The sequence below is a fragment of the Callorhinus ursinus genome, unplaced genomic scaffold (genome assembly GCF_003265705.2).
Source record: "Callorhinus ursinus isolate GAN/ISIS: 27379988/994484 unplaced genomic scaffold, GSC_fseal_2.0 scaffold6, whole genome shotgun sequence".
Taxonomy (NCBI): Eukaryota; Metazoa; Chordata; class Mammalia; order Carnivora; family Otariidae; genus Callorhinus; species Callorhinus ursinus.
Window position 1 is genome coordinate 75,284,947 of NW_027397068.1, and position 13,283 is coordinate 75,298,229.

Sequence of the window (13,283 nt, forward strand, 5' to 3'; positions counted from 1 at the left end):
GTTGTTCTGACAACTTCACATTAGAAGCAAGACAAAATAAGAGGAAACGATATAGTCCAAGAATAAAACAAGCCTATGTGCAGATTGCTATTGAAAAAGTCCTAATGACAAGCCAGCACTTTGAAGGCAAAATCCATAGGAAAATGATGAATCCGGTCTGCCTCAGCTGTCCATTTCATTTTCTTGTAAGTAAATATTACATAATAAAATAAATATTCTTCCTCCCCACATTTTATTCAAAGTTGCATTTCCCTAGTTCTTTAAACCTTTGTTTACTTGTTCTTGTGTTCCCCAAATAAAATGGAACCTGAAGCTCGGGATCCTCAGAAAATTGCTCCACCCTCAGAGTCTAAATCTGGGAGTTGAGGAGTGATGCTGTGTCCCTTCTGGGAAGGATAGTTGGGGCAAATGAGCCTGCCCTGAGTAGACATCATCCTTTTATTAATATCATCATGTACTGCTGACATTTCATGGATGTGCAGTGTGTCTGACATAGCATCCAGAGTCCTATGCCTCAGTCTGATGACCAGGAAGGGAAGGTTATTTGTATTCAAGGGAACTATTTGAAAATAATAGCAGTTTTAAATAAACAAGAAAAAGTAAATAAATAAGAGTCCAAAGGAAGGCAAACCTGTATGGTACCCTTGCCAGTGTGTGCTGTGTAAGCAGAAGCACTTCATTTCAGTGGGTCTGGGGAAGACCCAATGCTCAGTGTCATTTGGACGCTGATGGCAGGGAAGATGGTGCCCATTCATGGTCCCACCTCTCCAAGGCTCAGTGCATTGGAGAGAAGAGCCAAGGACCCAGGCCCTGGGAACTTGAACAGTCGGGCTGGTAAGGGGTGGACAAATATTTTCTCATCATAGGTTGTGGGATTTTTGGATCTGCTTGAGGGTGGGAGTATATAAACAGGCTGCATCCTGGTGCCCCAGCGATGTCCAAATTCAGTGCAGAGGATGCCGAATCCAGAAGCCCAATGGAACATTTTCCCTAAATAAATCAATTAATTGAAATGATCAAATTATAACAATAAGCTGATAAGTAATTTTTAGAATCTTTATGATAGACTACAGAATTAATTGAAAAATCGAGAAAGCTGACACACCACAAAGAGTATTTTAGTATGTAATGTGGTTATAAAAGAAACAGGTTGGAATGCTTAGGACTGGCCTTCTAGAAATGGAAGATCCCCAGGACCCATAACCACCAGCTGCCTTCCTGAGTGTGTTGTGAGGGTGTGGGAGATGGGAGTGTGTGTCGATAAGAATGTGTGAACAAGAGTGTGGCCCAGAAAACCACTTTGATAAGCACCATTTCATGCAAGCTCATAAATAATGAGGAAGGAGTAAAATTGGTAGCAATCCTAAAAGAGCTGAAACATTTGTCCAGTCTGTGCTAGAAAGAAAAATTAAGAAATTTGAACCACTGAGAAATAATGTAGGCTCTGCAGACATCAGATAAATAAGGCAACATTTATAAATGTTAACATCTATAAAATTACTAGGTCTAGACTGCATGCATTGCAAATAATTAAGAGAATTTACTATAATACTTAAAATGTTACTTTTGAAAAATCATTTATAGTTGAAGTAATATCACAATGCCTTAGAGAAAGTTAACGATTACTGAGCTCAGAAAGGGAAATAAATGTGACTATAATATCATTGGGATTATTTAATCTAATGTATAGACGTATCACCCTAAATAATTACCGATTAACTTTTATTAAAAAATTTAGAAGCACGGTATGTGTATACCATACATGAGGAAAAAAAAATAAAAGAAAAGAATATGAAGAATAAATTAAAATATCAAGAAAAAAAATGTGTCTTCCCTGAGAAAGCATTGGCTGGTTGCCAGCTGGGCTCCGTCCGGGCAGTGCGCCAGGCCTGAGCGGAGCAAGGGCAAGTTCAAGCAAGAATGAAACAGGTTCCCTGCCCTCAGGGGACCTGCAGTCTGGGGAGGGAGGTGGATGATTCCACGTGCAGAGCACAAGGGAGAAGTCCATGCTGTAAGTGGGGAAGCTGGAGCCAAAGCCTGTAGGAGCAGGTGATTTTGAACAAGGGAAAGGGAAGGAAGGTGATCAGGAGGCGTGGGGAGGGATGTGTTTTTTGCTGGCGTTGGCTTGCGCTGGTTCCCATTGAAAGAGACCTGTCTAGGGACAGGGAGATGCCTGAAAAGAGGCAGGGAGGCCTCAGTTGTAGGGGGAGTGCCTTTCTAATTGCACTGTTTGTCTAAACAGTGGATGGAAAATGAAATAGAGGTGCAATATCCTGTCTCAGTCCGGTTTCCTGGAAACAGGCTCTGAGATGGAGATTGTCATGCAGAAACCATACCTGTAAAAGAGTGGAAGAGGACTGGCCAGAGGGGAGGCTGGACGGCAGCTCGGTGGAACCAGGGTCCCAGGTGATCCCCTGAATCAGGGGCTTGGGTCTCTGTGTCCAAATGGCAGCCACAACTCATCGAGTGTGCGCTGCCCAAGAGATGGGGCAACTTTGAACAAAGAGCTCCCATCTCAAGAGGAGGGCAAAGGCCAGGGAGAGACCCTACATTCCAGCACTGGGAGTAAGACCTTCAGTTCTGAAGGGGACCCGGGCAGCCCTAGGGAGCAGCCTCCAGCGTGCATGGTACAGTGAAGTGATAAACGAAGAGAAAGGCGTTTGCATCCTTGACCTTGACTTCTACTTAAACAGCCACCTGGATTAAAAATCATGAAAATCCATGCATGATTTCATACTAATTTGCATGCAGCATACAAAAAACATGATTTCCTGCTCTTCTAATAAGTTAGAAATTGAAGGTGCACCAAATATACGGAAAGTGAGGCTAACAAGAGAACTATGAGCCATTAGAATCCCTCCTGAATGAGCAGGTGCCGTCAGCCTGCCTTATCACAAGATGTGCCTTGTCTATATTGGCAGTCGTGGAAATAGCTCTATCCTGACCAAAACTACAATGCTTTAACACCTAGCTTCTCAAAAACATTCACTTTTACACACATACTCTCATATGCATTTGCAAGAAGACTGGCCTCTTGTCACAGAGATGAACTGCCCACCCTACAGGAAGGCCCAGCCTAGGACTTGGCATCGTCAGCACGTTTCTCCTTCCAGATTGACACGACCTGCCCGAGATTACAATAATAAGAAATAAGGCTGATGCAGCTAAGCTAATAAGATAGATATAAGTTGGAAAAACTAATTTTAGCTTGGAAAGAATATCACATTGATGAAGATTGTTAAAATTAATACATTGATTAAGGATTGAACAGAGAGGCTGTGGTTGTGTGTGGGATTATGAAAAACACATCAAAATGAGCATGAGTTCAGTTTGGAAATTTGACCAAACGATTTTTTTTAAATATATATGTGGACAAATTGAATTGTTCACTATTTCTAATGTCAATATTAGGTAAAAAGGAAGTAGAGGTTTTTTTCAATCTTCTACCAACGATTTTCACAAAAAAATCCATGCCCACCCAGGAATTTGACTAGTTCTCCAAGCAAGGAATTCTTCAAGTGAGAGCTAGTGGAAAAACTTGCAGAATCAGGAAATGTAAGCCAAGTCCCTGAGCCCAGACGGTGTTTTTAATCTATGTTGGAAAAGTATTGAACTAGATCAACCTTGTCTAGATAAGTTTTGGAAACATTTTCTAAGCAGACCAGTCTTTACAGTTAAATGAGAGAGAGAGGGACGGCAGAAGGAGGGAGAGAGGGAGGGAGGGAGGGAGGGAGGGAGGGAGAGAAGAGTCCAGAAATAGACCGTATAGAGTACCTGGTGCATAGTGAAAGCTCAGCTTTGTTGAATTAATTAATTCAAAATTAGGTTGGAAACCATTTATTGCAAAAGGATTAAGATAGTGCTTCTATTTTCTGACAATGTGATATGATTAGTAAAACTCTTTTATACTGAAGACTTCCTTTTATGGAAAAAGTACAATCCTGTAGTCTAAAACAATTTGGATGATGCTGAGGAAACAAAGGGACCACAGTGAAAGGATATGGTAATTTTTATAAAATGCCCCAAAGTAAAAATTTCAAGTGAAAATAAAAGAAATATTTATAAATTAAATGAAATGCAGACTGGACTAATTTTCTGGGAAAGTGGCCTACATTTGTCAAATAAGTCGTATAGGTCATGGAATGAGTTCAGTTATTTTTTTTTTCCATTCTGGACGGCTTGAAATTTAATGTCTGTTCAGATGTCTAAAACTATAAAACACCATCTAAAATAAGTTTTCCAAATCGCCAGTTCACTTACCCCCTGAAACATAAAAAAGGGGGAAGGGATGTCTAATTCTCAGACAGTTGACTCTTCGTTTGGTGTTTTATTAAAATATTAAATCTAACTACACTAGGGGCGCCTGGGTGACTCAGTAGGTTAAGCATCTGCCTTCGGCTCAGGTCATGATCCTAGGGTCCTGGGATCGAGTCCCACATCGGGCTCCCTGCTCAGTGGGGAGCCTGCCTCTCCCTCTCCCACTCCCCCTGCTTGTACTCTATCTCTCTCTCTCTGACAGCTAGATAAAACTAAAAAAAAAAAAAAAAAAAAAACCACGGGCCAACCAGCCACAGGACAGAATGCCCTGGGCAGAGTCTCTTCTTGCCTGCAGCTCCGTCCAGTCTCCAGAACTGCTTCTTGCTGCTTTCATCTCCTTCCCCAGCCACTAACTTTTCTGTCCCCCATTAACCACTCACCGCTGTTCCAGCGAATGTGCTCATAGAACGAGAACAGTTGTCCACGCCGTTTTCCTCACATCCTGCCAGATCCTAATCAGTTTTCTGACCACGCCCTTCCAAAGCGGTGCACAGTCTGAACCTGTTACAGAGCACAGTGGGGTCGTGCCACTGTGACGGTTGCACCTTTACATGTACCCCTGCGGGCTTGGACACAATCTGATACAGATTTATTAGCTATTTTGTAGGTCAGGACAACTTTGGGACCAGTTCCCATAATCTGTTCCACTCAGTAAGAAGTGACTTCACTAAGTGTGGCTTGAAGAGGGTAGTAGTCCTTGACTTAACTCAACCCTTCCAGAGGACAAGCACCCAACTACATGACTCAGTTGCCCTGCTTTCCACTTGGTCTTTTAGTTTAACCTCTGCACCCTCTGCTGCTGCCTGAAACCAGCCACATCTACTTCTTCTGAGCTCCCTAGCTGCACCCAGGAGTGCGCTGAGTAGAGAAGGGCCAAGAGGAGAGCCAGCATCTGTGTAACTATGCTTGCCCGAGTCCTCAAGAGGACCTGGGAGACATTTGTCCCTGAAGTGGGATAGAGGAAGCAAGTCCTCTACCCTTGCCATGGATCATGCTCAGACGTGCCTGGGCCAAAGAGAAGGATGTGATGCCCCGCATCTCTCCTCTACTCCAGCACCTGCCACATCTTCCCTCTACCCTTGCAGACACCGCTCACCAGCCGTAGCCCCTCACCATGAGCTGAGGGAGTAATTTCAGAATCAGTTGGCAGTTGTCAAAGTTGGCCACAAGATGAAGCCCGTATGCCCTCTCTGAGCTAGGACCTCATGCATGCAAGAACCTCCCTGGACCCTGGGCTGCAAGACCAGCCACAGCCCAGCCCAGGAATGCTGAGCACTCCATGACAGCGTGAGAGCGAGTTCTTGCTTCGCTCAGCTGGACTTGGCATTAAGTTGGTATTATATAACACTGCATTTGCAGACATTCCACTGCAGGATGTGTTGAAATGAACAGATAATTGTTTAGAATAAAATAAACTATCTCCTGTGCGGACTACTTGATACAGCCCATCTACTTGCCCAGAGTCCTTCATGCCTGCTCTGCTCTCAGAGTCAACCCCTACTGACTGAGACAGCATCCCACAAACCACAGAGACTGTGGAAAGAAGGGCATGAAGGTTAGTGACTGAGGACAAGAGTAGGAAAACAGTCCAGTATGATCTGGGAACACACCACGTTAACAAAGATTCCCTCCTGGGAGATTTACTCCCAGCTGGAGCCTGCGAACCCTGCACAACTGGCCCCTGCACCTTGCCTCCAGGATCCTCCACCCCTAAACCACCCCTCAGCCTCTCCTGAGCTATTCTTCTAGCTGACACCTGCCCCCAGCAACAGGGCCAGGTCCCTCTGGGATTGCAGTTGAGTGTCCCTGCTCAGTCAGGCCAGCCACTGTAGCAAAGGGCATCTCCTGGGAGGAGATGGTCTCAGCAACAAAGCTGGGACTTCAGATGCATTTTCCTGCCAAAATGTTATGATGTATGGTGATACTACATAGTACTGTCAGCAGGGCTTTTGGTTCCCATGAAAGTCTTCTTTGGTACAGTCTGCTTCATCAACTTTTTTGCACAACAATATCATCATATGTCCACTCAAATTTTCATCCTAACTGATACATGATAGGAAGAGCTTGTTTACTGTCCTTCCTGTCCTTATCACCAACTGGTATTTTATACATGCTTCTTAGGAGACTTACAGAATTTAAGGACAAAACTGGAGATGGGTGGGTGGATGGATGGATGGATGGTTGGATGGATGGATGGATGGATGGACTTATTGATGAATAGAATATGCCTGCCAATCAAAACAGGGAATTAGAGAAAGAATCCAGGAGGGGAAGGCCTAGAAGAGTTTTCCTAGACATTCATTTAAAGAGAGGGGGAAATATGCTATTTTCTAAATCACTTTTGAGTAGATTAGATGACTTTTGTGTGCTAGCCACACCCCCCCAAATAACTACCCTATATTTCACTGCATGAGAAAATATCAGTGTAAACCATGAGTTTAACTATGAGTTTTTTTTAAAAAATGGAAAATGTTGGTGTAGAGATGATGAGGGGTAAGGATAGTGAGAGACACTATTGGGTGGGTGGGGGTACTGGACACAACACTCTGAGTAAGAAATGGCAGTGGTTTCAATGTGTTAGTGGCAGAAGAGATGGAGAGAAATGGAAATCTTTGAGAAATATTTAGGAAATATAAAGAAAGTTCTTAATTACAGAGACTTGGACGTGAGCAAGAGCAATGAGTATAAGATGAAAACAAGATTCTGAAATAGGAAACATGCAATGAGAAACAAGTTTGTAGGAAGGAGAGAAATAGTAATTTGCACTTTCATTCGTTGAGCTTTCCCCGTCTAAGGGACATCCAGATGGAGATATTCCCTAAATCATTGGACGTTTGGTTCTGCAACTCCATTAAAAAAATGTCTGGTAAGAAATAATAGATTTAAAAGTCATTTGGTTTCAGAGGATCATTAATGGAGGAGATGGTCCGTGGAATGTGATGCAGAGCAAGGGACAAGTGAGGTCTAGGGGGAAGTCCTGAGAAACACCTACATTTAAGGGACAGACAGCTGTCAAAGGAGACCAGGAAGATGCAGCCAAGGATGTAGGAGAGAAACCAGGAGAGTTTACTTCCATGGAGGCCAAAAGAAGACTGTGATTAAAGAAAGGGGACAGAGTGAAAGATCCCTTCTAGAGGCAAAATAAGATAGTCTTAAGACTGGAAAATGTCCATGGAACTGAGCAAGAATTCTTGCTCTTGGGGAGAGCAGTTTTCATAGAGAAGGAGAACAGAAGCCAGATTACGATGAGCAAAACAATACATGAGATGTGATGAAGGGAGCAAATGTAGATAACTCCTTCAAGAAACTCGATTGTGAAGGAGATAAAGGCCAAATTTTGGTAGTGTTTTGGGTATAGGAGAAGAGATGTGTTGTTTGTCTTAAAATGAAAAGACATAGCCATGTTAAAATGAAGATATAAGCTCCAGGAAACCGAAGATACAAAAGAGAAAGGAAATAATCTATTGGATGAGGCCCCTGAAGAGGTGGGAAGACATGACTGGAAGGACATAATTGGAAGAATTTGCCTGAGATTAGAAGGAGCTCATCTCTTCCATTTTAGTAGGAGAGAAGAGGGCAGAATGGATGGTTCCAGCATGGTCTGAACATTTTAAAAAGTACCACATTTCCTGCTGCTCTATAATATACCCAAGATGTGTAATATTTTCCCTTCCACAAGTTATATTCTACTGATAATCCTGAAGTGTATGACTATATTCCACCTCCATTAATTAAACACGGTATAACCTTCTGGAGACAGAGGCTTAATTAAAATAATTTCCCAATTTCTCTGTTGTACATAGCTGCCCTCCATGAGGATAGTTTATAGTCATAAAATATCATTTGAGTAAGTGGAGGTGGTTTTTGTGACTAGAAAATTTATGTCTCAAGAGTATAGTTCTCATTTCCATAGCATAAAATATCTGCTTCCAAATTCCTCAGATTGTCCTCCTTTGAGAACGGGTTTTCCTTGTTGCCTCCCGCATTGTTCATCCTCTGTGTTAGTATACATAAGCCTACAAAGAAATAGCACTCTTAAAATACAATAACTTACTAGAGCCAAAGAGAAATTATTAGAATTACCACTTTCTCTTGTATATTTCTCTCTGGAAAATGTTCCCAGTTCCATGAAGTTTTAATGTCTATATTATAGAGACTTGTTTTTAATTTTTCAAAATTTCTTTACTCTCCAAAGGGATTCTTAAAGTGTACAGTTTCCTTTTTAAAATTCTGCCCTTGGCAAGCCAATTTACAGTTTGGTATGGTGTTTTAATATTGTCAAATATTGCTTAAAAGGGAGACTTCAGGAAAACCTACAAACGTTCTGCTTTCAGAGGGGAGGGGGGTGGGGGGATGGGTTAGCCTGGTGATGGGTATTAAAGAGGGCACATTCTGCGTGGAGCACTGGGTGTTATGCACAAACAATGAATCATGGAACACTACATCAAAAACTAATGATGTAATGTATGGTGATTAACATAACAATAAAAAATTATAAAAAAAAAAAAACTTTCTGCTTTCCCAAAGGTTACTTGTTATAGAACTGATCTCCACATATATATCTACAAACATCTTTCTATAGTTTCTATAATTCTTCCTATATGAAGGCAATAATCACTGCAAGATACTTTGGAACCATGATGGGCTAAACCACACAGGGTACTCTACAAATGTTGGGGCTTAATAATGTAAAAGTGAAACCACTGTCACCCTCCATTTGCCAAAGTACATCCATTTTTCTTCAAACCTAGTGAAGTTTTACTTCCTAGTGGGTTTCCTAAACAACACTGCCCTTCTCCATTCCTTCTAGCGCCATCTTGAACATGATCACCTTCTCCTTCCATGTACTCTTTCAGTTATCTGTAATTATGACTTATTTATGTATATTTATGCTTTTCTAGCTTTTTTCCCCTTTTACAAATTGAACTTTGTGACAGAAGGAACTGAGTTGAATCTTTTTGATGTATTCTTAAGCATAAGTATACTTTGAGCACTCCATAAATATTTGCCTACTGACTAGTTGAAGATTTAGTCTTATATAGATGCAAATGAAAGTCATCTCATTTTCTAACTCAGATTGGTTGGTAGTATGGCTGGGCTACACAAGATTTTGAGCCTCTGTTTACTTCCAGGAGAATAAGTGGACATGATTAATCAAAATTGTCTACTGTAGAGACTTTGGGAATAGTGAGAGGAGGTGGGGAATATGCAAACCCATGCCAAGTATTTGCCATCTCTCTTTTGGGGGTATTGAATGGTTGGTAGATTATAGTAAAAGGGTTTTAAGATAAAATAATGTAAACATTTCCTTTAAATAGTTAGCATGATGAATTTAATCAGCCTTAAATATGTGATATGTGTTTGGTTAGTTGTTTGGTGGATTTGGGGGGTGGTGATTAGTTTTAGTCTGACTGTAATTTTTCGTCACGTAACTGTTTCATAAAATTATACTGCGACTGGGTACACCTTGGTTTACAGTAGTTTTATTTTCTTGATAGATATAATCTTACATAAGTGGATTTGTGACTTAATGAATATTTTCTATATAAACATTTTCTGCCAATGTAGATAATTTGATGAGATGTTATTAAGTAGGGAGAAATCTAGCTTTATTTTCTTTTTTTTCTTTTGCTTGAGCTAAACAAAAATACTCAACTTTTGTTGAGAATGTATGTAAGGCCAACAATAACATTATTTTTAAAATAATAATTTTTTAAGACAAAGTAAGTTGGAGTGGTCTCTTTGTCATTGCAGTTACTGTCTCTAAAGCCACATTTCTGTTCTCACAAGATAGTTCCTATGAAAAGAAATTGAAACGCCATAAATTACATTAGTGTAAGGTCACAAATTAATCACTTTATAGCCTATTTTCTCTTGAAAACTCTTTCTTTGTAGAAATTCTGCCACAAAATGCTTCATACCATTCAATCTCATCGGTGATTACCGCATGTTTTGCTCAGTATTCTAAACCAAGTCATTAGGAAATGTTATAGTTGCCAGCTGCCATTGTCCTGTTTGACATCAATAGGAAGATGCTTTATTTATATTTTCTGGTGTAATTTATTCCTTCCACAAGATCTATGCATTTTGTGTGCTGCTGAAATCCCTGGGGCCTTTCACTGATCACTTAAATGAAGGATATGCCTTAAGGAACAGCTGCGGAAGATAGTTTTACCAACTCTTTTGTATAAGATGGCAGTTATATTTCCATTTGGGTTAATTGAAAAAGAAAATGTTCGATGATGGTATGGACTAACATCAGAATTAATTTTACTCTACAATTAAATTTATGACCAAAATGTCCATATTCCTATTGTTTCAGAATGTGTTATATTTTAAATGAAACAAAGACTGTCCATTGCTCCCTCTTTTCTTCCCTTACACTACACACGACCACATGTGATGATTCAGGAAACTATTTCAACAGGTGAGTCCTCTAAAACAGTAAACAGTTGCATGCAATCAATTCCAGAGCTCAAAGCTGACCTCTTCTGTACAAATATTGGTGCTAGTTGGATTGAATCTGTCACTTACAACAGTATCACATTTGGGGCAAAGGATTTAAATACCAGGAAAGCACAGAATTTGGATTGAGTTTATATGAGAAGAAGTTTTCTGTAAAGTGCTGATATAATGAAAAAAGAAGTGATGTGACATAGATTCTTTCTGCTTTCAGTCCAATCTGAAGGAACCCTTTCTTCCTAGTGTGCCACATGGGGCATTTGAGCCGGGTGACTGCTGGTGGTCTCAGAACAAAGAAGAAACACTTTTAACACCCATCATCAAGGACCTCCACAGTCTCAACTCTTTCACTTTGAATAACTCTTCTTTGAGTTCTATTGACTTTAATCTCAAATTTTCTCAGCATTATAGAATGGAATATTTAGACTTCCCAGAATATTCCTCTTGTGTGGAAAAAGCTCTCCCCAAATGTTGTCTCTTCTGTATTTCTATGTATCCCTCTTTCTTCTTTGCCTTTCACGCTTCAATGAACTCATCTTGTAATACTTCACCGTCACTTTTGATCTGTAATCATTGAGATGATTTTTTGCTCTCTACCAATAGAAGTGAGTTTCATGAATAAAAAGATAGTATTTGTCTGTGTCTGTATCTCCAACAACTGCCCTAGTGGCCAGCACACAGTGTGTCGTAAATATGTTTATGAAATCAATTGAAAGAAAGCTTTTCAAATTTCACATCCAAATCTCATCCCCTAGATGATGACTTGAAACTAAGCAATCATTCTTTTTGAGTATTTCCCTCATTTATACAGTGAGGCTAATGAGATCTTCTCTCTCGGTTGTGATGACCAAATAAAATAATGGTTGAGATACAAAATACTTTTCTAGCTTCATGTACAAGAAATTCTGTCAAGATGTTCTACGTGTCCGACTGGAATTCTCTTGTGCGCTGCTGGCACTCAGCAGATACTTACTGCCTGCTGGAATAAGTCTTCTTTTATTATAATTGTTTTAAGGCACTTGCCTGCTCTCTTGGTTTCAAGGACTCCCTTTACAAAAGGAAGACCCTTCAAGATCTACACTTTATGGTGTTTGATCACTAACCTCTCCCCAGATTCATGTCTGTAAGAATTAGCTAAGTCAGAATTACAACCAGGAAGCCCTAGTTGGACACCTTACTCCTTCTAGGCACTAAAATTAAAGGTCTGTCTCATCAGCTCATTATCCTTCTCGCCATGACCAGATGAAGCGCACGCAGCCCACGGGTCATCACCCTCTTCCCTTCTACACCCCGACGCCCACACACACTCCCGCACTCTCCCCCACTAGACATGTGCTTGTGAATCATAGGTGGTTCCAACTGGGCTAAATCAAGGGCTTCTGCTAGGCTTTAGTTTGGGGAGTGGGACCCTGGTGGGGAGACCGGACAGAGCTATCTAACGGGAGGAAGGGTTTGGGGAAGATTGGGGTGCGGGTGGAAGTGTGCTAAGGAAGAAACCTATGGGGGAAGGAAGCTGGGGTAGGAGAGGAAATTTAAGATGGGGCAGAAATATTTTTTTTAATGTTTAGGAAAAGTTTGGCAGTCCAAGTTATAGGCAGTCTACTACCCACCTTGTGAAGGCTTCCATAAATTCCATAATTAAATATTTAATGTTTGCTTTTAGTGTTGAATTCGGGACCATAGTGAAGAAGGGTGGGGCTAGGGGTGATGGAGGAGACCAGGTCAAACATGTCTGACTGCCTCCCAGCATCTGTTGCTTCTCTGACCTGAGGTGCTTATTAGAATCGTCTGTGATTTCTCTCCCTCCTCTGACACCGTCCTTACGGCCACCGGGGGCTGACTCTCTGCCACTGTAATATTGCTCATAACTTGCCTTCTTTGGGCTGTATCCTCAATTCAATTCAGATTAATAATTTTAAATACCTCTTTTTCTAATTTTTGCTCCTGCTTTGCTTGTAGGCGCTTACAAGGTCAGTCTTCTCTAGATACACAAACCATACAGTCTAGAACTCTTTATTCATTTATCCAACAATTTATATACACTCCTGGTGGGTGGTGCCATGTGGAAGGTACACAGTCAGAGGAAAGGGCCAACCAACATTCCTGCAACCAAATCCCACCTCTGCCCCTAGTAGTTGGGTAACCTGAGCAAGTTACTTCCCCTAAGTAAACTGCTAGAACAGGTTTTCTTCACAGCCTATAAGTCTGAGTCATCTTCTTTCATTCCTTTTCCATGTAAATATTCATGTTCCAGAAAGATCTGTGACATCTACTTGAAATTTTACAAAAGAAAACATTGGATTACTTTTTTTTTTTAAGATTTTATTTATTTATGTGACAGAGAGACAGAGAGAGAGGGAACACAAGCAGGGGGAGCAGGGAGAGGGAGAAGCAGGCTTCCCGCAGAGCAGGGAGCCCGATGCGGGGCTCGATCCCTGGACCCTGAGATCATGACCTGAGCGGAAGGCAGACGCTTAACGACTGAGCCACCCAGGCGCCCCTTG

General features: G+C 41.1%; 1 protein-coding gene across 4 annotated transcripts in view; it reads left to right on the top strand.

The window, feature by feature from the left end:
* PACRG (parkin coregulated) overlaps nt 1-13,283 on the top strand; it is a 582,662-nt gene that overhangs the window by 439,215 nt on the left and 130,164 nt on the right. Inside the window, exon 5 of one of the 4 annotated variants that reach the window (XM_073894196.1) lies at nt 10,994-11,403. The exons of the other annotated variants lie outside the window; for them this stretch is intronic. Within the exon in view, the coding sequence (XP_073750297.1) occupies nt 10,994-11,022 (29 nt within the window). The 3' untranslated portion in view covers nt 11,023-11,403. Of the gene's footprint in view, nt 1-10,993; nt 11,404-13,283 lie in introns of those variants that run through there. 4 annotated transcript variants of the gene reach the window in all.